We start from the raw sequence: 26,002 nt of genomic DNA, 5'->3' as shown, positions 1-26,002 counted from the left end.
CAAATGGAAAGCTCCTCTCTCAAACTTTTTTTTAAAACACCAAATCCATGTCCCATTTCTAGCCTTGATTCTTCTGTGAAGTCTCTTTACAGACTTGAGATTAGAATTTGATCTCACCATTCACTGAAAGGACTCTCTTTATAAGCTTACATACTTTTGTTGTTGTTGTTTTTGGTTTTTTGTTTGTTTGTTTTGAGACAGGGTCTCACTTTGTCACCCAGGATGGAGTACAGTGGCACAATCTCAGCCCACTGCAGCCTCCACTTTCCAGGCTCAAGGCTTACATAGTTTAAACTGAATGTACATCCTAACACATTTTTGTGTGTGTCCTAAACTAACATAACTGTATATTTCTATTTTTCTTGAGTAAATGTTATTACAATGATGTGTGTATAAGAAAAAACTGTGTCTTTCCCACATGGCTTAGACTAAAAAACATTTATAGGCACAGATCATACCCTTTCCTTCCTTTGCTCTCTGCCTTTAACAGTGTTCTTCTGCTTACAACTATGCAAACTCCCTTCACTTATCTCAAGTGAAATCAAGTGAGGAATTCACAAATAATAACTGCCTAAGGTTCTCTTCTTAGTACTCTAGGAAGAATTTTTTCTACCTACCTCATCTTTGCTGGTGTACTCCACTATTTCTGTGCACAGGTTGCTGCATTTGATGGTTCCCAGGTTCTGCTGGTTGCTCTTTCGATTACAGGAATCTTTGTAGAGCATATACGGGGTGCCTGTTTCCGTCTGAGACTCAATGATGGCATACCAAAGCTGCTGAGCTTTTACAACTTTGCGGACACGACCTTGTTTCTCATAACTGAAAGGCACAGATAATATTATTTAATATATATTCCCTAAAAAAGCTTTATTGTAGACAACTTGAAGACATTAAAATATAAAGTTATGAAAACTCTTAAATTTTCTCTAAGTTTTGCTAAAGAAAAAAAGGAATATGATATTTATTTTACTCTAGCTAAAGCCATAGGGGAAAATGAGGCAGTTTTAGGTGCCTTCAGATGATCGCAATCCCACTAAACCAATAATATCTTTCATAATAAAAAGGAGTAAAAACTAAGGAAGCCAAATCTCTTAAGACTGTGCTAAATTTTTTTCCTTTTTTTTTTTTTTTGAGACGGAGTTTCGTTCTATCACCCAGGCTGGAGTGCAGTGGCACAATCTCAGCTCACTGCAACCTCCACCTCCCAGGTTCAAGCAATTCTCCTACCTCAGCCTCCCAAGTAGCTGGGACTACAGGTGTGCACCACCACGCCCAGCTAATTTTTGTATTTTTACTAGAGACAGGGTTTCACCATGTTGGCCAGGCTGGTCTTGAACTCCTGACCTCAAATGATCCACCTGCCTCATCCTCCCAAAGTGCTGAGATTACAGATGTGAGCCACTGCACCTGACCTATTTAATTTTAATAAACTACTGACATATGTGTCCTAGTCACTCATGATTCCTTTATGCAATATAAAGCATAGCTTATCAAAAGTACTATATGACAGAGCAAAATAATAACCCTACTAGTCATCTTAATTTTTAAAAGGATCAATTAAAAATCCCAAGAACCTATTTATACATTCCAAAGTTTTAAGAAAGAAGAAGACACAACTCAATTTTGGTGAAGAGTCAGGAAGCAAATCTGACCAAAATTATTAGTCACTTTTTCTCTTAGATGCTTCAAAAGATTCTTGACAAGTACTTTTGATATTTGGACCCCTGAAATAAGAGAAACCATGGTTAAAACATCATTGTTTTCTTTCATATTTTTCCCATACCTTGCATATAGTTTCTCAAATTCCTCTCCCCAAACCTCATCCAGACCAGGACACTCATTTGGACACATCAAAGACCAGTCCTAAAAAGAAAAGGACAAAATCACTCATAAGAAACTTCAAATAGCCAACCATAATCCATTAGAAACACTGCAAGCATAAGGTGACTTTTACAAGCTCTCTTGGAAATTTGCTGTAGAAATAATCATTTTCAGGTTCAGGCCCAAACATCTAGGTCTGCCTGTTTATACATGACCTTTTAAGCATTTAGGTCACAAAGCATCTACTTTAGAGAAAAGAAATATAAGAAGACAAGCACAGCATCTCTTAACTTGTTCAGAATGCCTTCTGTGGCATCACACACATATGGGCTCTTCCTAAGCATGACTTAAGATGACTAAAAAAGAGAAACCTCATGTGAATCAAGTTGCTATTACCAACAAGTACCTATCTCTCACCTGATTAGTCTCCACTCGTTTCATGAAGAGATCCGGAATCCAAAGAGCAAAGAAAAGATCTCTGGCACGCTGCTCTTCCTTTCCTGTGTTCTTCTTTAAATCAAGGAATTCAAAGATGTCTAAATGCCAAGGCTCCAGGTAAATAGCAAATGCCCCAGGACGCTAGTGGTAAATAAATCATAATTCTCTTCAGAATAAAAATGAAACAAAGAAACATCATGTCTCCCAAAGCACTTTGGGAGTGTGCTCCCAAAGTATCTCCTTTGATTTTCACTACAAGGAATTAAATAACATAAATAAAAGTATTATAAAAGTGTAAGTTTTCCATATATAATTGTAAAAGTAATATTTTACAATTCTATGAGTAAAAACGAACGAATGATATAAACAAAATGTGAAACAAGATTAACTTTTCTAAAGTGACATGATGAACTACAGATGGAGCCTCCTCTTCAGCAACAGCCCAGCTCTCTTTACACCACATGACATGTACATAAAGCCCAAAGGAAGTTGCTTTGACAGTATAAGCCATGCTCTCATTGTAGGTCAAAAAGTTGATCTGTCTTATCAAGGTCCCCAAAGTCCATCAGAGAGAAATTCATAAACTAACAAGTGATTAGTGTGCCTACAGTCACAAAAGGCAGACTCTAGTTGCAAACCATCCTGTTGATAAAATAAGGTAAACAACTCAATTCTCTCAACTTTACTGTTTCTTCTATCAATTAGGGAGAGTTTTTGTTTGTTTGTTCTGTTTTGTTTGAGACAAGTTCTAGCTCTATTGCCCAGGCTGGAGTGCAGTGGTATAATCTCGGCTCACTGCAACCTCCTGCCTACTGGGCTCATGCCATCCTCCCTCCTCAGCCTCCAGAGAAGCTGAAACTACAGGCGTTCGCCACCACACCTGGTTAATTTTTGTATTTTTTGTGGAGATGGGGTTGCGTCATGTTGAACTCGTGAGCTTGAACTCGTGGTCTTGAACTTGTGAGCTTACACGATCAGCTCACCTCAGCCTCCCAAAGTGCTGGGATTACTGGCGGGAGCCACTGCATCCAGCCAATTAGGGAGAGTTTTGTTATTCCAGGTAGTTTTTGTTTTTGTTTTAAGAACAACCTAGGCGAGGTGCAGTGGCTAACACCCGTAATCCCAACACTTTGGGAGGCCAAGGCAGGTAGACTGCTTGAGCCTAGGAGTTTGAGATCAGCCTAGGCAAGAAAGTGAGACCCCCGCCTCTACAAAAAATATAAAAATTAGCTGGGTGTGGTGGCACAGGCCTATAGTCTGAGCTACATGGGAGGGCTGAGGCAGAAGAATCACTTAAGTCCAGGAGGTCAAGGCTACAGTAAGCCAAGATCGCACCATTGCACTCCAGCCTGGGTGATAAGAGAGAGATAAAAAAAAAATGAAAGAAAAACCTAGAGCACATGTTACAACCCCATTTCAAGTAACAAATTTATATGAATTACAACTTGAGAAATTCTTTGCAAACAAACTATCATGTAAGAAAGCTGAATAGATCAGTGGCTGTCTAGAGCCAGGGATAAAGTATGTATGGGTAGGGGTGACAAGGTTGACTGAATGTAAAGGTATATGAGGGAGAAAAGATTTTGGGGTAATGGAAATGTTCTACCTCTTTATCAATGTGGTGATTACACAAGTGTATACATTTGTCAAAACCCATCAAACTGTACATTTAAAGTATATGCATATTAAAATAATTATACCTCCTCAAATTGATTTTACAAGTAAAAAAAGGTAATTAGAAACTACACATAAATGAACCATCTTAAGTGTATATGACTAAATCACCTTTAGTTCTGATTTCCAGTACTTTCAATTCATGGAGCATACCTTGTTCCCACCTTGATCCACATATCGAGCTGTGTTGTTATATACTCTCAGCATCGGTACAAGACCATTGGAATTGCCATTAGTCTAAAAGAGAGACCATGATAGAAATGACAGAGGGCACTCAGCAAAGAAAAGAACAAAATGGCCCCATTCTTCTATGAAAAAAGATGCCTAATTTCTAGGTAGCAATCTATGAAGTTTTACCTGCTCTCCATCTCTACTTCTGCTTTGGAAAAATGCCCAAATAAAATCAACAAAATGTTGAATAAATTACAATTATGTACTAAGTTACCTCATGGCATTTCTAATTTATAATGAGATGTAACAATTACAAGCCAAAGGGATCCAAAATCAAGGTAGCTAAATTTAAACTCTACATCTTCTAAAGGTCGTTATATAAAGATACACTTTGGGTAGAGTAAAAAAGAATATAAACACTACTACAATGCCTTTTTCCCAAAAGAAATCAAGGCAATTTACAATAAGAATTATATGCGATAGCTATATCAGGGCAATAAATAAGGTAAAAGGAGATTCTCAGCAATAAGTGGACTCTAGAATGATGTTAAGAAAATAGAGACTCCTACGACTAGAAGATACTTCATCAAATTCTTTAACCCTTCTGATCCCAACACAAGCCTTTAAACAGTCTAGAAAGATAAGTGAGCAATAGCTCACTCTACCACTGTGTAAAGTGCTGTATATATCACAGCACCTCCAAAACACAACATAATGGAATAATTTCCTTCTGGAACTTTATTCTACAGAGTTAGATATTTTCTTCACCTTACAGAAAAGGAAACAAACTCAGACACAAAATAACTAACTCTAGGCCACATTACTAGTTAAAGTGGAGCTAGGATTTAAATCCAAAACTATTATCTTGACTCCCATTGAACAGTAAACTAACAAAGGGCTAAAGTTTACATCATAAAGTGTCAATGCATAAATCTTGAATCCTGGCTCTACCACATATTAAGTGATTGATCTCAGAAAGTAACAACTTTCGAAGTCTCAATTTCCTCACTTGTAAAATTAGACAATGGTACCTTTATTCACAAGGTTATTTTAAGGAATAAAATTCCTGGCATGAGTCTATAATCATAGTTACCTCATAGCGTTGTAGTAAGAGTCAAATGAGTACTTCATGTAAAACATTTATAACAAACTTACATACAGTAAGCAATCAATAAATGATAACTGCTCTTATTACTGCTAAAATAAGCCTGAGCTAAAAAGGATTCTAGAGATTATCTAGTCAAATCTAAATATCTAGTAACATAGATGAAAATGAAGCCAGAAGTAAAATGACTCACTCCAAGTCACATAGCCATTTAGTAATTTAACAGAGACCCAGGACTCCCAAAAAATAGCATATGCGCTCTCAACCATGAATCTGGTTGCTTTTAGACTTGAATCCCCCTTTAAAAGTCAAATGGCAGAAACCTACCCCAGCAATGTAGCTGCCAGTAGCCCGAATACAACTCACAGCAACACCAATTCCTCCAGCAGACTTAGAAATCAATGCACATTGCTTTAGAGTGTCATAAATGCCTTCAATGCTGTCATCTTTCATACTCAGAAGAAAACAGCTACGGGGGAAAAAATGTCTCAACTTAGAGCAAGGAAATGAAGCAGAGTCACAAAAATGATTACTCAACACAAAGACACTAAGGCAAAAAAAAAAAAAAAGAGTTGAAGTTTAGAAAGTTCCTAAATGTTTTTCAAAGAAGAAAACCCACTTTACTGTACATGACACAATAAAACATATTGAAATATCATTTTAAAATCATCTTGCTGCCTCCCCTAGATAGTAAGTAAATAAGCCTAGGAGGAAGTCTTATAGATAAGTCTAAAATATTGGCTTACATTTTCACCAGACTGCAAACGTGCTATTTTCACATTTTCTCATGCATATTCATAAACATACATCACCGTCTTTTCAGGTTGTTAGTAAGCCAAGAAAAACAAACATTTATGAAAATAATCTCTCCAATTGTCAACCAATTCTTTGATATGTCTACCAAAATTATAGCTCCTTTACAGTCTTTTTAAAGACAAACCCCTTTACCTCACTTTGGATCTCATCCTGCTCCCCACCTCAGGAACCTTACTCTATCAATAATCTCTTCACTGCCTTGAATATTCAATCATGCAAATGGATTCTATCTACTGACTAGGTGTTTATATAAATATTCAGACATTCAGAAAAATATAGAGAATGATGTAACAAATACTCTGTACTTGCCACCTACCTCAAAAAATTAGACACCACAAATATACCCTCATTGCAATCCTCTAACATTTTCAAGCATTTCCTTTATGACATTTTTACATGTTATACACTTAGGATTTTTCTGGTTGCATATCTGTTTATCATTCTGCAACTTGTTTTAATTCAATATTGCTTTACAGAAATTAATCCTTTTGATACATGTAAACAAACTTTATTTTCATTGCTATAAGGTATTCTATTGTATAAATGTAACAAAACATTTGTCCCATGTGCCTGTTGATGAACATCTGGATTATTTCCAATTCATTTGCAATTCCAAACAATGCTGCTATTAAAAATTCTTGAACACAACACCTTGTGTTTATCTCTAAGCATTTCTGTAGAATATGAACCTAGGAGAGGAACTGCTGGGTCAAAAGATATACACGTTTCACTTTACTAAAGAGTCTCCAAAGTGGATGGACAAATCTATTTCTAGCAATGTATGAGATTTCCTTGTGCTCCACATTCTTATCAATGCTTGGAATTGTCAGCCTTTTCATTTTTATAAATATATATATACATAATTTTCATTTTCCTATTGCACAGTTTAACATCTCAGACGTTTATTAGCCAATCAAGTTTCTTCTTCCATGCATTATTTGTTTATAGCCCTTGCCCATGTTTCTATTTGGCTTTCTGTTTTTCTTTTCTTTTCTTTTTTTTTTTTTTTTTTTTGAGACAGGGTCTAACTCTGTTACCCAGGCTGGAGTGCAGTGGCATGATCATAGCTCACAGCAGCTTTGACCTCCTGGGCTCCAGCGATCCTCCCACCTCAGCCTTTCAAGTAGCTAGATCTACAGGTGTGCACCACCACGCCTGGCTAATTTTCTACTTTTGTAGAGACAGGCACTCATTATGTTGCCCAGGCTGGTTTCAAATTCTGCCCTCAAGCCAGCCTTTGCTTTGGCCTCCCAGAGTGTTGGAATTACAGACAGGAGCCACTGCACCTGGCCTTGTTTTTCTTATAATCTCTCAATAGTTAACATGTTGCAAATATCTTCTCCTAGTCTGAAACTTGTTTTTTTGGGTGTTTTTGTTGTTGTTGTTTTTGAGATGGAGTCTCACTCGTTTGCCCAGGCTGCAGTACAGTGGCATGATCTTGGCTCACTGCAAGCTCCGTCTCCCAGGTTCAAATGATTCTCATGCCTCAGCTTCCTGAGTAGCTGGGATTATGGGCATACGCCACCACGCCTGGCTAATAGTTGTATTTTTAGTAAAGACAGGGTTTCGCCATGTTGGCCAGGCTGGTCTCGAACTCCTGACCTCAGGTAATCCACCCACCTTGGCCTCCCAAAGTGTGAAACTTGTTATTTGACTTTGGTTTTGGTTCACAGTGATTGGACTCCGGTGAAGACTCCAAGATGGCGATCGCCACCTCGGACACCCTGACTCAGCATTTCCGGGTTCACCTTTCCTGTTCCCGCCACCCCGACTAACGCACATGCCCACTAGGGCGTGTCACACTCAGAAGCGTGAAACTCAACCGACCCTGCCCCTACCCCGACCACTCCTCACCCAGCATCCATAAAAGCGCGCTGCACCTTTGGCACAGCGCGACTTCCCTGGCCCTCCCCCTGCGGACCAGTGAACCTCGCCCGAGAGCTCAATAAAGAAGATTTTTGCCCTCTTTGTCTCGACTCTTGGCCTTATTGATCCACGGTGCCCTTCCATTGCCTTTCACACAGAAGTTTTTAATTGTAATGTAGTCAATTTTTCCAATGTTTTGCTCTATGGTGTTTTGCTCTGAGGTCATATTATATATTCTCCTATCGAGATATAAGTGGAAGTAGGGCCAGGCGCAGTGGCTCACACCTCTAATCCCAGCACTTTGGGAGGCCCAGGCAGGTGGATCACCTGAGGTCAGGAGTTCGAGACCAGCCTGGCCAACATGGAGAAACCCCATCTGTACTAAAAATACAAAAATTAGCTGGGTGTGGTGGCGCGTGCCTGTAATCCCAGCTACTCAGGAGGCTGAGGCAGGAGAATTGCTTGAACCCAGGAGGCAGAGGTTGCAGTAAGCCAAAATCGTGCCACTGCACTCCAGCCTCGGTGACAAGAGCGAAACTCCATCTCAAAAAAAAAGGTAAGTGGAGGTATCAAGAGTCACAATGTCTGCAACTCACTTTTTTTTTTTTTTTGGAGTGCTCCCTCCAGAGGTTTTGAGGGAGAATCTGTTCCTTGCTTTGTCCAGCTTTTAGTGGCTAATTGCTCTCCTTTGTGGCCACATGACTCCAATTTCTCCCTCCATCTTTACATCACTTTCTCCCCTTCTGTGAGTCGTTATCTCCCTCAGCCTCTCTCTTACAAGGATACTTTTGACTGGATTAAGGGCCCACCCACATAATTCAAGATAATCTCTCCATGTCAAAATCCTTATCATCCCTACAAAGACCACTTTCCTTATCAGGTAACATTTACAGGTTCCAGGAATTTGGACCTGACATTTTTGGGCAGTCTTTTGCTCTTTCACATGAATTTTAGAATCAGTATGTTGAGATTTTGCCTAGAATTACTTTGAATCTATATTTTAACTTGGGAAAAACTGACATTTTTATAAAATCGAATCTATTCCATTTATTTATAATTTAATGTCCTTTAATCATGTTTTAGAGAAATTTCTAAAAAACTTAAAAAACCGGGCATGGTAGCTCATGCCTGTAATCCCAGCACTTCGGGAGGCCAAGGAAGACGGATCACTCAAGGTCAGGAGTTTGAGATCAGCCTGGCCAACATGGTGAAACCCCGTCTGTATTAAAAATACAAAAATTAGCTGGGTGTGGTGGTGCACGCCTGTAATTCCAACTATTTGTAAAGCTGAGGCAGGAGAATCACTTGGACCTGGGAGGTGCAGGCTGCAGTGAGCCAAGATCATGCCACTGCACTCCAGCCTGGGCAACAGAGTGAGACTCTGTCTTAAAAACAAACAAAAAAAGGCAACGATGGACTACACATACGACAGTGGTCATCCAGTAATCGAAGGTTAATTTATTATTGAAGAAAATATTTTTAAAATAAATTTAGTGTGCACAATGTTTGTACAGTCTACAGTCGTCAGTAATGTACTAGGCCTTCATATTCTTTTTTTTTTTTTTTTTTTTAAGATAGAGTTTCGCTCCTATTGCCCAGGCTGGAGTGTAGTGGTGCGATGTTGGCTCACTGCAACCTCCGCCTTCCAGGTTCAAGCAATTCTCCTGCCTCAGCCTCCCAAGTAGTGGATTACAGGCGCCTGCCACCATACCCAGCTAATTTTTGTATTTTTAGTAGAGACAGGGTTTCACCATGTTGGCCCTGTTGGTCTTGAACTCCTGACCTCGTGATCCACCTGCCTCAGCCTCCCAAAGTGCTGAGATTACAGGCATGACCCACCGCACCCAGCCAGGCCTTCATATTCATTCACCACTCACTCACTAACTCACACATAGCAATTTTCAGTCCTACAAGCTCTATTCATGGTAACTGTCCTATACAGATGTATCATTTTGTATCTTTTTTTAATCTTTCTTTTTTTTTTTTTTTTGGAGACGGAGTCTCGCTCTGTTGCCCAGGCTGGAGTGCAGTGGCGCGATCTTGGCTCACTGCAACCTCTGCCTCCCAGGTTCAAGCAATTCTCCTGTCTCAGCCTCCTGAGTCGCTGGGACTACAGGTGCACACTGCTATGCCTGGCTAATTTTTTTATATCTATATTTTTAGTACAGACAGGGTTTCACCATGTTGCCCAGGCTGGTTTCGAACTCCTGAGCTCAGGCAATCCGCCCGCCTCGGCCTCCCAACATGCTAGGATTACAGGCGTGAGCCACTGCGCCTGGCCCATTTTTTATCTTTTATAGGGTACTTTTACTGTGATATGTTTGGATACACAAATACTTACCATGGTAATACAAAGGCCTACAGTATTCAGTACAGTAACATGCTACACAGGTTTGTAACCTATGAGCAGCAACAGGCCATGCCATATATCCTATGTGTGTAGTAGGCTATACAATCTAGGCTTACATAAGTATACTGTATAATGTTTGCACAAGGAAATCACCTTACAACACATTTCTCAGAATATATCCCCATCGTTAAGTAATGCATGGCTGTTAGGTTAAGACTTAATTTTCTAACGGCTAAAGTACAGAAACGTAACTGATTGATGTATATTGAACCTATATCCAGATATTTTGCTGAAATCTTTTATTTCTAATAATGTGTCCGCAGATGCTCTTGAGTTTCCTATGTAAAAATCATTTCTTCAAATCATTAGTTTTGTTCCCTGATTTCCAATCTTTTCTTTTTCTTATTTTACAATGCTGGCTCAGGCCTCCACTACCATGCTGAAAAAAGAGACGATACATCTAGGTTTTTATTGGATATCTTTTGCCAAATTAAGGAAGTTATTTTCTATATCAATTTTGCTAAAGTGTTTATTATGAAAGAGCATTAAACTGCATAAAATGTTAATGCAATGAATTACATTAATGTATTTTTTGATGTTACCATGTTCTTGAATTCCTGAAACAAACCAACTTGATAATGGCATATTATTTTTTTTAATGTATTACCAGACCGTTAGTGTTCCTTTTCTCAACAAATGGCATCATCATTAATCCTGTTACTTACTGTATCCATAAATGCAAGAACCATTCTTGACCCATATTCTGTCAATTTGACAGCCTAAATATCTTTTATATATATTTTTATCTTAATCAAGGTATCACTGTGTTGTCCAGGCTACAGTGCAGTGGCATAATCATGGCTCACGGCAGCCTTGAACTTCTGACCTCAAGTGATCTTCCCACCTCAGCCTTCCAAAGTGTTGGAATTACAGATGTGAGCCACCATGCCTGGCCCTAAATATCTTTTGATCTATCTGCTTCTGTCAATTTCTACTTTCATCTCCCTAATCTAGACTACCACAATTTCTTATATAAACTGCTATAAGATTCCCCTAACTAGTTCTTGGCACTTACCTTCTTTTTAAAACAACCTTATTGAAATATAATTCACACCAAGCGTGGTGGCTCATGCCTATAATCCCAGCACTTTGGGAGGCCAAGGCGGGTGGATCACCTGAGGTCAGGAGTTCAAGACCAGCCTGACCAACATGGTGAAACCCCATCTCTACTAAAAATACAAAAATTGGCTGGGTGTGGTGGCGGGCACCTGTAATCCCAGCTACTCAGGAGGCTGAGGCAGGAGAATTGCTTGTACCAAGGAGGCACAGGTTGCAGTGAGCCAAGATCGCAACACTGCACTCCAGCCTGGGTGACAGAGTGAGACTTTGTCTCAAAAAAAAAAAAAAAAGGAATATAATTCACAAATAATTCCCCATTTAAAGTGTACTACTCAATGGCTTTTAATATACTCATAGACTTGTGTAACCATCACCACAATCCAATCAATTTTAGAACATTTTTGTTATAAGCATTTGCCTTTTCTCCAATTCATTTACCACATTACAGAGATCTTTCCAGAATCTAAATCTCATTTAATCAGAGCAGGCAGCTATTAAAAGGTCATTAAATTATTTTTTATGTGATGAACTAACTGCCCAGTTTCTTCAGGTCAAGGCTTATTTCCCTACTCAAAACACATACCTAGAAAGTTGTGGGCGGTTGGTACCAGCATTGAAGAGAGTGGGCGAAGCATGAGTAAACCACCTCTCTGAAAGAAGATTATATGTTTCAATTGCTGCATCAATGTCTTCTTTGTGGATCCCAACAGATACTCTCATCAACATATGTTGTGGTCTTTCAGCCACTATAGACAAAAGAGGAGTTTTCACATGATGAGACGTCAGAAAAAGTAGGGTGAGATACGTATTTGAATTTCAGAAAAGGACACCAAAAGGAAACTAGAAAAACTTTATACTAATAAACAGGACAATTATCCACAAACTAAACCTAAAGTCCAAAATGTTATCTAGAGTCTAAGCAGGAATATTAAGACTTATAGCTCAAAGCTATACATTCAATATAATGAGTAGAAAATGTAACAGACAAACATGTTCATTTCTCACCTTTTCCATTGATCTTCAACAAATAAGACCGCTCTAGCGTCTAGAAAGAGAGAAAAAACAAAAAATTTTCAGAGCACCGTTTTTAAAGACACAGTGGATATATCATCCACAATAAGGCAATCTCTTTAAATCTTCGCCGTTTCTATAAAATTTCAAATGAAAAGAATAGCACATTTACTCTTCCTAGCTTCATCTGGAACATTATCATTGGCACTTTTTTTTTTTTTGAGACGAAGTGTCACTCTGTCGTCCAGGCTGGAGTGCAGTGGCGCGATCTCGGCTTACTGCAAGCTCTGCCTCCCGGGTTCATGCCATTCTCCTGCCTCAGGCTCCCGAGTAGCTGGGACTACAGGCGTCCACCACCAGGCCCAGCTAATTTTTTTTTTTCTATTTTTAGTAGAGACAGGGTTTCGTCATGTTAGCCAGGATTATCATTGGCACTTTTTTTAAAAAAACTTTTTAAAACGTTTTGTAGAGACATGGTCTCCCTGTGTTGCCCAGGCTGGTCTCAAACTCCTAAGCTCAAGGAATCCTCCCATCTCAGCCTCCTCACTGGCACTTTTGTTTCGGCAGAGACTGCATGAAAATTTCTGGAAAAAGCCAGCTCTACACACATTAACAGAAGTTGTAGTATTCATCATCATCATCAACTTCACAACAGCTAACACTTAAAAAGTGCCTGTAACAGACTAGGCACGGATCTAAGCAACATATACACTCACTACACTCATTTAATCCCCTGAAGACTCCTCATGGGGATTAAATGAGCAACATATACATCAGGGATTCCTCAGGGGATTAAATGAGTGTATATGTTGTTTAGAGCAGTGCCTGGTCTGTTACAGGCACTTTTTTTTTTTTTTTTTTTTTGAGACAGAGTCTCACTCTGTCACCCAGGCTGGAGTGCAGTGCCACGATCTTGGCTCACTGCAACCTCCGTCTCCTGAGTATAAGCAGTTCTCCTGCCTCAGCCCCCCAGGTAGCTGGAATTACAGGCATGCACCACCATGCCCAGCTAATTTTTGTATTTTTTAGTAGAGAGGGCATTTCGCCACGTGGCCCAGGCTGGTCTCAAACTCCTGACCTCGGGTGATCAGCCCGCCTCGGCTTCCTAAAGTGCTGGGATTACAGGCGTAAGCCACCACGCCCAGCCTGTTATAGGCACTTTAAATTGAAATTTAAACTAAATTGGCCACAGTGGCTCATGCCTGTAATCCCAGGACTTTGGGAGGCCAAGGTGGGTGGATCACCTGAGGTCAGGAGTTCAAGACCAGACTGGCCAACATGGCGAAACTCCGTCTCTACTAAAAATACAAACATTAGCTGGGCGTGGTGGTGTGTGCCTGTAGTCCCAGTCACTCAGGAGGCTGAGGCAGGAGAACTGCTTATACTCAGGAGACAGAGGTTGCAGTGAGCCAAGATCGCGCCACTGCACTCCAGCCTGGTCAACACAGTGAGACACAGACTCAAAAAAAAAAAATTTTTTTTTAATTAAATTTGTTGTTGAAATTTTATATTCTCCCCATTCTAAAATGGAGGAAACAAGCACAGAGAGATTAAATAACTTGCTAATAAGAAATAGAGCAGAGACTGGAATTCAGGTGGACACAGACATTCATGTTCTCAGTCACTACACTATACTATACTGCCTATCAACGCAAAAATACTTAGAATGTTATGAAATACTTATGGTAATTTATCTGCATAACTCCTCAGGTAATCCAGAAGTAATATGTGGAAAATTCAAAAATTGCAAATAGATAAGCTACCTTTGCCTTAATTCAAACCACCACTGCTACCTTAACCCCACTAATTCCCCAGGTCCATCTCAACTCCAAACAACTTATGGCCTTGATAACTGTCACCAAAACATAAACAAAATCCTTTATTTCATGATTTAAGTACAAATTCCCACATACTTGAAACCCATTATTTACCTTAAAGCCGAAGTAATTGTAAGAGAAATCTCGGTCATAGATAATAGCAGAATTCAGGCGCTGATAGGGGTGACAAAGAACCCATAATTAAATTAAAATAATTACTTATTTTCACAAAATCTATTATCTCTCAGCCCTGACTCCAGAACTAAAATCAACACAGGATACAATGAGATAACACTAAGCATTATTACTGTAGAATAGAAGTCCATCTAACATTCTAAAAAAAAGAAACAATACATATAAATTAAGTATCCTAATTAGGTTTAAAAACATGTATATGAAAACACTAGAAGATAATACATAAATATATGTTGTGAGATTAAATGTGATTTTCCAAACTTTTACTATTATGTTTATAGTATGTTTTGAAAGAGGGAAAAAACATGAGCATAAATGGGACTATATTATCATCCTTAAACATGTTTTTAGATTGGCTATTAATCCAAAAGTATTGGTACCACATATTTACTAATATATATATATATATTTATTTTAAAAGCTAGCCTACCTCAAACTGTATATAACAGTATATATAATAAACAATGACAGGAAGCAGGCTTATGTTAATTCTGAGGCTCTTCAAAATCTATAGTCCTTTAACAAGTTTCCAACAAAGAACTATTGTAACAGTAAGATTTTATAGCATAACTGGTCATTGTTACAGAGTTTTTGTAGGCTACAAAGCCATTCAGAGGAAAATAAAAGCAATAACGTACAAATAATCATTTTGGATAGAAAAAAAAGGAGCCAGGTTTTCAAAATACTGACAGTGTTTCTACATAATGATCCATATCTAAGGACTAGAAAAACCTATACGAAATCTTGCTTTCCTTTTCTCTTAAAATTTTAAGGTCATCTTTGTTGCCAAAGGCAGGTATGGGCCGAGTATGAATATGAGAGAACTGAAATACTTGACTATCAATAGGTATATTTTTAGACACAGGTTTTGCTGTTGCTGCTGCTGTATTTTTGTCTTCAACTTGTCTTCAAGATCACACAAATTAACAACACACAAACAACTCAGTTTTCTCCTAGTCTCTTTAACATCAGATACATGTTTAGAGAGATAGTCAATCAATCATTCTTTTTTTTTTTTTTTTTTTGAGACTGAGTCTCACTCTGTTGCCCAGACTGGAGTGCAGTGGCCCAATCTCGGCTCACTGCAAGCTCTGCCTCCCGGGTTCATGCCATTCTCTTGCCTCAGCCTCCTGAGTAGCTGGGACTACAGGCACCAGCTCCCACACCTGGCTAATTTTTTGTATTTTTAGTAGAGACAGGGTTTCACCGTGTTAGCCAGGATGGTCTGGATCTCCTGACCCCGTGATCCACCCGCCTCAGCCTCCCAAAGTGCTGGGATTACAGGTGTGAGCTATCGCGCCCGGCCTAATCATTATATTACCTAAAGTTAAAACTGGTCTGTAATCTGTCCAGATATACACGGTAAATAAATCCTGTGTGTAAAAGGGCTGGCTAGGCTACATCTTTTCCCTTCTGTCCTCTGGCATCTAGTTAAGAAACAGGTTCAAACACAAGTGGATAATTTTTAAGTTGCTGAGCATGAGCTTGTAAAATTTTACCTGAGCAACCTTTTTGGGAGTCAGTTTGGCAATGCCTATCAAAATTGTGAATTCATATACACATTGGCTCAGCAATTCTACTGAAGGGATTTATCTTACAGATATATTCATCTATGAGCAAAACACCTACCATACAAGAATATTCACTGCAGTGAAAAGATGAAAAACAAATATTGATCACTAAAGGAATTCTTACACATACATACAATGACAATATATCTACAAAATGGAACATTATACAACTGTTATAAAAAATGGGTAAATTCATAAAGGCTGATATAGAACAAACAAGATATACTTACAAGTGAAGAAAGTATCAATGAAAACAGTATGCACAGTACAGTACCACTGAGAAGAAAAATATGTATGTACACACATACACATGTATGCACACACGTACATACAAAATAGCTCTGGAAAAATACATTTTAAAATGATAAAGTTGTTTCTAGAGAGGAAAATCAGGAATCAGGGTAGGAAACAGAATTAGTATTTACCTGTATCTTTTGTAGTGTTTAAATTTTCTAAAATGTGTGCATTATTATAAAAGACTCTCAAAAAATTTCCACCAGGTAAGTGTTATACATACATCTTTATTGGCCAGAACAATATCCAATGTTGACTTGGCCACCATGGGAGAGTGCTTGCCATTATGTGGATTTATGTAGTTATAGAGGTCTTCCATCACATCTAAAAAATACAACAAAAAATGAAAATATATCAAGACCACTTAACAGCTAATTCAATCTTTAGGTAATAGTTGAAAACAGTGGTTCTCAACCCTTTTTGTCATCTCAACCCACCTCAATGCCTAGCATATAAAGTGCTCAGTAAACACATATATGTTGAAGAAATATGTAATGCCTCATTTAAGGAAACAATCTTCTAGAGTTAAAGTGATTATAAATTCTTGTAGTTTAAAATAGATTCCTGGGCCGGGTGCGGTGGCTCACGCCTGTAATCCCAGCACTTTGGGAGGCCGAGGCAGGTGGATCACGAGGTCAGGAGATTGAGACCATCCTGGCTAACACGGTGAAACGCGTCTCTACTAAAAATACAAAAAATTAGCCAGGCGTGGTGATGGGCGCCTGTAGTCCCAACTACTCGGGAGGCTGAGGCAGGAGAATCACTTGAACCCGGGAGGTGGAGGTTGCAGTGAGCCGAAATCACACCATTGCACTCCAGCCTAGGCGATAAGAGCAAAACTTTATCTCAAAAAAAATAAAAAAATTTTAAAAAGAGAGAATGAAAAAAAGAACAAAGATCCATCAACCTTTTTATGCAGCAGATAGGCAGCATGGAGAAATACGAAATTGAAGTCTGCTCTTTCCCACTAATTTACATATTTGCTATTTATTTATTTATTTATTTATTTATGAGACGGAGTCTCACTCTGTTGCCCAGGCAGGAGTGCAGTGGCACAGTCTCAGCTCACTGCAACCTCCGCCTCGGGTTCAAGCAATTCTCCTGCCTCAGCCTCCCCAGTAGCTGGGATTACAGGCCCCCACCACCACGCCCAGCTAATTTTTTGTATTTTTAGTAGAGAAAGGGTTTCGCCATGTTGGCCAGGCTGGTCTCAAACTCCTGACCTCAGCGATCCACCTGCCTCAGCCTCCCAAAGCACTGGGATTACAGGCGTGAGCCACTGCACCTGGTCTATTTTATAATTTTAGATTTTTCTTAAAACGTAGAGATGGGGTTTCGCCACATTGCCCAGGCTGGTCTCAAACTCCTGGACTCAAGCGATTTGCCTGCCTTGGCCTCCCAAATTGCTGGGATTCGAGGTGTAAGCCACCCCATCTAGCCATATTTGCTTCTTTAAACAGTCAAGATTTATTTCTAGTACCCTTATTACTTTTCTGAGAGTACTAAATTTTTACTTTTTCACCCCAGACTTACCACTGAACACTTTCTTTGTTTCTTTGTGCAAGTTAGAGACAGCGATCCTGGCTGCCAGGATAGCATAGTCAGGGTGCTTAGTAGTCAAGGTTGCAGCTGTTTCAGCAGCCAGAGTATCTAGTTCCACTGTGGTGACCCCACTGTACAAGCCTTGGATTACTTTCATGGTGATCTGAGCCTACAAAAATAAAACCAAGAATTACTTGAGCTTTCCCAAGAAACAATAGCTTCCTTAAAAGAGTAATTAAGAAAACCATCATGGCTAGGTGTGGTAGTACATGCCTATAGTCCCAGCTACTCAGTGGCTGAGGTGAGGAGATCACTTAAGCTTAGCAGTTCACGACCCTATTAAAAAAAAAAGCCAGGCGTTGTGGCTCACACCCATAATCACAGCGCTTTGGGAAGCCAATGTGGGAGAATGGCTTGAGTCCAGGAGTTCGAGACCAGCCTGGGCAAGCTAGGAAGACCACCCCGCCCCGCCCCCAATCTCCACAGATAATAAAAAAATTAGCTGGGTGTGGTGGTACACACCTGTGATCCCAGCTACTCAGGAAGCTGAGGCTGCAATGAGCTGTGATTATGCCACTGCACTCCAGCCTGGGTGGCAGAGTGAGACCCTGTCTCAAAAAAAAAAAAAAAAAAAAAGGAAAGAAAAAAGAAAGCAATCAAATTCACATCACAATAAAAACGACAGGTTGGGCACAGTGGCTCACACCTGTAATCCCAACACTTTGGGACGCCGAGGTAGGAGGCTCGCTTGAGCCCAGGAGTTTGGGACAAACCTGAGCAATATAATGAGACCCCATCCCTACTAAAAATAAAAAAATTAGCCAGTCATGGTAGTAAGTGACTGTGGTTGCAGCTACAGGGTAAGCTGAGGTGGGAGGATTGCTTGTGCTGAGGAAGTCAAGACTGCACTGAGCTATGATCATGGCACTGCACTCCAGCCTGGGCGACACAGTGAGACCCTGTCTCAAACAAAGAACAAGACAACTTACTTCTCTGAAAATTTATCTTTCAGAATGGTGGGCAGTGGGAAACTTAGTAATGAGAATGCATAATCCAGCAGAACTATCAGAAAATGTATACTACATATAAAATGAAAGTGTCATTAAAAAAAATCTAAGTATAGCCTTTAAATCGATTAGTCTCACAGGGAAATAGCTGAAAACATACTGATGATTCTATATTTCCCTATTTTTCATTCAAATTCTCCCAACAGACTGATTCTACATAAGGGTTTCCCCATTTTTCATTCAGATTCTCCCTAAGTGATCAGGGCTCCAGCTCCATACTTACTTTTCCCAAATTCCACATAAGGTAAGTACAGAAAAGCAAATGAATCAAACTTTAATCAGGCCAATTAAAGGAGACAGAAGTATAAATTAGGTCTGGGGCTGAATCATGATAATTTAATGACAACTTTCTTTAGCACTTCACAAATTACAAAGTGCAAACTCCGCCCCCGGGGTTCAAATGATTCTCAACCAAAGTTGATAAGTAATTATCAACTTTGATAATCTCTGACATTTCACAATCACTTTGTGAGATGATTATTACTATACCTATTTTACATGAAGAACCTGAGGCTCAGGTTACTGAGACTTGCCCAAGGTTATATTATTATACAAGTCTTCTGGCCCCAATCCCATTAAACCTCACTGCATTTCACTGTTTTCAAGGCCACATTATAAGTTCCAGTTTTTAAGACAGGTAATGCACAAGGTATTAGCCTACATTTTTAAGAAAAACAAATTCTAAGTTGTGAGTGGTTTATTTATTGAATCTTTAAGAAACCGCTTAATCCAACAGAAAATAAACAGCTGTTTCCCAGCTGAACAATGCGTACTCCCCTCAAAAAAAGACACATACGTGTGTAACTATTTTAACAGTCTGCAATCTATTCTAATTATAATATAGCTAAGCCCAAGTTGCTCCTGATCACTTTCTTCCCAGATCCAGCAGATAAGGTGTGTTCAGTATAAGAGCAGTGAAGTCTTCTAAATAGTTTCTAGAGCAATATGGCAAACAATTAGAACTCAGAACAAAATACCATCTGTGTGCTAACTGTGCCAGATCTAACAGCACACAGTTTTTCTTTTTTTTCTTTTTGAGACAGGGTCTCATTCTGTGGCCTGTGCTGGAGTACAGTGGCACAATCTCAGCTCACAGCAACCTCAACCTCCAGGGCTCAAGCGATCCTCCCACCACCAAGTAGCTGGGACTACTGGTATGCGCCACCACACCCAACCAATTTTTTTTTTTTTTTTTTTTTTTTTTTGTAGAAACAGGGTTGAGGGCAGGCACGGTGTGGCTCACACCTGTAATCCCAGCACTTTGGGAGGCGAAGGCGGACAGATAACTTGAGGTCAGGAGTTCAAGACCAGCCTGGCCAACATAGCAAAACCCTGTCTCTACTAAAAATACAAAAAAAACAAAAAACAAAAAATAGCGTGGTGGCACATGCCTGTAATCCCAGCTGAGGGAGGCTGAGGCACAAGAGTCATTTGATCCCCAGGGGTGGAGGCTGCAGTGGGCCAAGATTGAGCCACTGCACCTGGGCAGTTTCACCACGTTGCCCAGGCTGGTCTCAAACTCCTGAGCCCAAGCAATCTGCCTACCTCAGTCTCCCAAAGTGCTGGGATTACAGATGTGCACCGACAGTTTTTCAACAGAATCTACCCTAGGAAGTTTGAGGATGCTGCAACACTCCTGCGCTCTAAAATGTACTACTGCATGAGGCAATAGAACATGTAGGAGTCAAGAGACCTAGGTGCTTCTCCCTACACTCCCACTAACTTAAGTCACTCCCCTCTCTCTTTGGAACTTTCTTATCTATAAACCAAAGATGAAATGGGATGGACTCTTAAGTTCATTCCAACTCTCACATTCTACTATTCTAATTATTGCCTAAGTCCTCAATATAAAAGAGAATTTACAATAAACATATTTTCAAGATACATAAAATCATTTTCTCTTGACCAAACTTACTTTGGTCAAGTGGCTAATTAGATATATGTCAAGCACTGAAGATATCACAAGAATAAGATACACAGCCCATCCTCAATTCTAGGGGAGGACAAAGATCTATAATTAATTTCCATACTATATGATTAAAGCTATGAGATGAGCACAGGTTTTACAGCAGTACAGATAAGATACCTAAATAAGGAGACGGAAATATGGGTGGATTTGAAAAAAAGAGTTCTTAGAGATTCTCATTTAAGGAAGATCATTTTAGACGTCAGGTGCAAGACGAGTTTGAAGAGGGTAAGATTAGAGGAAGTCCAGGACACTGCAGAGACCACAGAAAACAGTCCAGATAACTGATGATGAGAGTCTAGAATATAGGAGTTATAAAGGATAAGGAGAAAAGCAGAGCAACTGGTTTATGAATAGTTTGTTCTTGACTTAAATATTGTCCATGAAATCTACTTTATATTACTTAAATCTTTTTACATAAATAACAAAAAACAAATTTTAAACCAGTCCCTACCTACATAACCACAATTCCAAAACAAGCTTTACTCTAGGCTTTCCTTTTTTTTTTTTGAGAGGGAGTCTCGCTCTGTCGCCCAGGCTGGAGGGCAGTGGCACGATCTCGGCTCACTGCAACCTCTGCCTCCCAGGTTCAAGTGATTCTCCTGCCTCCCAAGTAGCTGGGATTACAGGCGCCCACCACGAGGCCCGGCTAATTTTTGCATTTTTAGTAGAGACGGGGTTTCACCATGTTGGCCAGGCTGGTCTTGAACTCCTGACCTCAGGTGATCCACCCACCTCAGCCTCCCAAAGTGCTGGGATTATAGGCGTGAGCCACCGCGCCTGGCCTAGGCTTTTCCACTAATGAATAAAACAATTTACTCAAGGAAATATCTGATGTTAAATGTTAATATCAAATTTTCCTCTTTACTCACATTCATAGTTCTCTGAAAAGTGAGAACTCACAGGACAGAACCAAAATTAAGGAAAAAAAAATGTTTTAAGCAATGAATTCAAATTTTATATTGAAGGGCATAGCCAGAATACCAAAGTATATCAGGTGAATGAAGGTCCAGGGATAAGAGAGAAAGGGAAAGAAACACATGAAACAAGGAACCCAAGATAAAAACTATATTTACTTACAGGATCAACAAAATCCATATTAAGTCCATAACAAAGCTTCTGGATTCGAGATGTAATTTTGTCAAACATGACTCGTTCTTGGCGGCCATCTAAAGAATCAAATGATGTTAGCAATTATTAAATTCATGTTAGCAATTATTAAGACTACAATGTCAAAGAATCAAATGTAATTAACATGTAAATTGACCAACATGAAGTGCTATTTCACAGAAAAGACTGAGGCCCCCTCAAAAGATTCATGAAGAGATTGTCTTCTCTGATGTCACCTTCAAAGAGTATGAATTCTGTACAGACAGACATTTACAGATAATTTCCTAAATTTTTCCCCCATCCCACATGGCAGCCAAAATTACCCTTTAAAAGTTAAACTCAGAATCATATCATTACCTCCTTCAAAACTCCTAATAGTGGCTTATGATCTCCAGAATAAAAGTCAAAATTGTTAAAACAATCCACAGGCCAGGCCTAGTGGCTCACACCTGTAATCCCAGCACTTTGGGAGGCCAAGGGAGCCGGGGGTGGATCACTGGAGGTCAGGAGTTCGAGATCAGCCTGATCAATATGGTGACACCCCGTCTCTACTAAAAATATAAAAAATTAGCTGGGCATGGTGGCAGGGGCCTATAATCCCAGCTATTCGGGAGGCTAAGGCAGGAGAATTGCTTGAACCCAGGAGGCGGAGGCTGCAGTGAGCTGAGATCACGCCATTGCATTCCAGCCTGGACAACAAGAATGAAACTCCATCTAAAAAAAAAAAAAAAAAAAAAAAAATCCACAGAATCCTATACAACTTGTCCTGTGCACCCACTTCCCAATTTCACCTCCAACTCTCCCACCTTCCTACCTATTGTACCTTGACAACTTGGCCTTCTTGCTATATATCTCCTTTAGGTCTTTTGCTCAATGTCATCACCTTCTCAATGTGGCTTTCCCTGATGATTCCATTTTAAATTGCAATGCCCCAAATAGGACCCTTGTTCTTCTTATCCCCCTTCCCCTTCTGTGCTTTTTCTCCACTGCACTTACCCCATCTGACATACTATATATTTTACCTAATATTTTTCATGATTTTGGACTTAGATTATATCTTTGTCCTTCTACACAAAAAAGTCTTACTACTCTTAGTTTAACCTCAAATAGTAGCTCATCCGACCTTTATTTATTCTTACCAGGAATAGTGAATATATCCAACCACCAAACAGCCTTAACCTTAGACAAGCCACAAAACACAATCAGTCATTTCACAGATCTTCATTTGTAGAAAGGGGTTAATTATTATATCTATTTTACTTGCCTCATCAGTTTACTGTGACAATAAAATTAGATAAGGTAAAAAGTGCTTTTGTTGTAACAACTTTGGCATAGTTACAACTATACCTCATTATAAAATAAAGCTGCTCCTATGGGGGAAAAAAAATCACAGTATGTGATACACAATAGGCACTCAATAAATGTTAGTGTCTCACACTGATTTAGTTTTTGTCTCTTTTGTGCACCTACAATCCATTGTAACTATAGGCTGAGTATCCTTAATCCAAAATTCCAAAATCCAAAACACTCCAAAATCCAAAACTTTTTCAATGCCAACACAATGTTCAAAGAAAATGCTCCTTGGACCATTTCAGATTTTGGATTTTCTGATTAGGGATGCCCAACCAGTAAGTATAATGCGAATATTCCAAAATCTGAAACAAATCCAAAATCTGAAACACTTCTGGGCCCAAGCATTTTGAATAAGGGATACTCAACCTGAAGTAACCAATAAGAAACATGTTAAATATGTTTACATTTATTTGGCCCTCTGATTCACATCTGTATTCTCAAATTTAGTGCCTAGAACAAGGCAAGTTCTCAAACATTTGATGAAGAATAAGTGAACAATAAGACATCACTATTAACCCATTATCACTAGAACAAGTTGCTTTTTCTTCTACACTGATATGTTAGCCCCTCTCTTTCTGATCACCATAGTGATAATTTTCTCATCAGGCTCACATCTGCAGCATTTAACTCTGAAATGGGGTAAATTAACTGGCTGGCACTGGGACTGAAATCTCAGTGCTCTAGCAATTGGATAACTAAGCAGGCAGGTAACCACAAAGCAACATTAGCGTTCTGCAATTATACATGCAGTGGGGGGGAAAAGCAACTTAGCAAAAAGAAAATTCTACAACTGCCAGAAGTTCTGAAGTCAATCAGGAAACTGACAAAAAAAAAAAAGTGCATTGGTAATTAATCTTAACTCACACTTGAAAATAGGAGGCAGACTAAAGATCTAAAGGTCCAATGACACACAGTTCTCTATTCTGTCATTCCACTTGGTTAGTTTTTCAAGCCAGATGTTGATTTCATCACATCACCAATCCCTGCTTCTCACTGCCTACATTATCCTCTTCTCTCAAGCAAAGCCTTTCTTAGTTTGGCCCCAGGTCTCTTCAACTGTTCCCTGTGAAATATAAGTCCCAAGAGGGCTTCCCATTCCCATATCCACATCATTGCTTATACCTTACTCTGCCTAAAGGTTCCTCTTCCACCTTTCCATACATCTAACTCCTACTCACCCTCCAAATCTCACACCTCCATAAAACCTGCCTCAACCACTTTTAACTCACACTGACTTCTTCCTCTTTTAAAATCCTCTAGCCAGCAGGGCATGGTGGCTCAGCCTGTATTCCTAGCACTTTAGGAGGCCAAAGCAGGTGGATCACCTGAGGTCAGGAGTTCGAGACCAGTCTAGCCAATATGGTGAAACTCCATCTCTACTAAAAATACAAAAAAAAAAAAAAAAAATTAGCTGGGTATGCTGTAATCCCAGCTACTCGGGAGGCTGAGGCAGAATTGCCTGAACCCGGGAAGCAGAGGTTGCAGTAAGCCAAGATCACACCACTGCACTCCAGCCTGGGCAACAGGGCAAGACTCCGTCTCAAAAAATAAAAAATAAAATTAAAAAATCCTCTAGCATACTAGTGTGATTTCCTCTCGGCTATAAACTGTCTTTCATTCTTCTCTCTTCAGGAAGACTTCCCTAATCCTGTAAGACCAAGGATGCGTGCCTTTTCCACAAGATACAAACTTTCTAATTCCCTCTGCCGAGAATGTTCAGGCCACAGATCTCACATTACTAGCTCTTAATACTATTTAGGGTTCAGCTCAAATGTTGGCTTCTCAGAGAAGCCTTTCCTGGCTACCCAATCCAAGGTTATTTTCTCATTCATCTTTATCACATGATCCTGTTTTACTATCATCTCATTAATCGGTATCTGAAATTAACTGATTATTATGTTTACTTCTTATTTCTTATATACACTTACCACTCCCACCCACACCAAGATGTCAACTCAATGAGAAATGTAATTTAGCTTTGTTCACTGCAGAATCTCTAATGCCTACAACGGTTCCTAGCACAAAGAGGTGCTGAATAAATGCTTTATGAATAACTGAATGAATGGCCTCTACTGCCTATACTTTACCTATCAGAGTATTTATCATATTTTATCATATTACTTCTTTATTTGTCTATCTTTCTCAATTGATTGTAGGATCTTTGGAAGCTGGAACCATGTCTGCCTACTCATCACTGCAATCCCGGTGCACAGCACAGTATCCACACAGAGTTGTAAAATAATATAGCAGGCTGTGAATGGAATAGGAAGGAAGGAAGGAAGGAAGGAATGAGGAAGGGACGGAGGGAGGGGGGAGGGAGGGAGGAGGGCAGGAAAGGAGGGAGGGAGAAAGGAAGGAAGGAAGCAAGGAGGGAGGGAAGGGAGGGAGGAAGAAAGGGAGGAAGGGAGGGAGGGAGGGAGGGAGGGATAGGAAAAGAATCTGGAATAAAAGAAAGATTAGAATGCAAATGGATGCTTTCAAAGACATTATTTCGTAAACTTTTGTATCATTTTATGTGTATCCACATATATACACATGTCTGTAAAATGTTTTTTTTTTACTGTGAGTAACAATCCAAAGTTTTGAAAATACTACACTAAATTCCAAAACAGTTTACAACTCAGTTAGCTACTTTGTCATTTACTGCAATGGTTCTCAATGTTTATTTTTTTAACCATAATCTCCTTGAGGAATGATACTCTCCCATTAGGAAAAA

At 39.5% G+C, this 26,002-nt stretch overlaps 1 protein-coding gene across 2 annotated transcripts in view; it reads right to left on the bottom strand.

Annotated features, from left to right (window-relative positions):
- RRM1 (ribonucleotide reductase catalytic subunit M1) overlaps positions 1–26,002 on the bottom strand; it is a 42,957-nt gene that overhangs the window by 13,472 nt on the left and 3,483 nt on the right. The window contains exons 2-12 of one of the 2 annotated variants that reach the window (XM_001160029.7): positions 21,904–21,992; positions 17,782–17,959; positions 16,472–16,572; positions 14,303–14,362; positions 12,366–12,405; positions 11,944–12,106; positions 5,537–5,678; positions 4,087–4,170; positions 2,239–2,400; positions 1,784–1,863; positions 618–819 (exon numbers count right to left, since the gene is read on the bottom strand). In XM_001160029.7, the coding sequence (XP_001160029.3) occupies positions 618–819; positions 1,784–1,863; positions 2,239–2,400; positions 4,087–4,170; positions 5,537–5,678; positions 11,944–12,106; positions 12,366–12,405; positions 14,303–14,362; positions 16,472–16,572; positions 17,782–17,959; positions 21,904–21,992 (1,301 nt within the window). Of the gene's footprint in view, positions 1–617; positions 820–1,783; positions 1,864–2,238; positions 2,512–4,044; positions 4,171–5,536; positions 5,679–11,943; positions 12,107–12,365; positions 12,406–14,302; positions 14,363–16,471; positions 16,573–17,781; positions 17,960–21,903; positions 21,993–26,002 lie in introns of both variants that reach the window. The other variant, XM_054661933.2, reaches the window with a different exon arrangement.

Source organism: Pan troglodytes, chromosome 9, assembly GCF_028858775.2.
Source record: "Pan troglodytes isolate AG18354 chromosome 9, NHGRI_mPanTro3-v2.0_pri, whole genome shotgun sequence".
Lineage (NCBI taxonomy): Eukaryota > Metazoa > Chordata > Mammalia > Primates > Hominidae > Pan > Pan troglodytes.
This window is presented reverse-complemented; position numbering and strand designations above follow the sequence as displayed.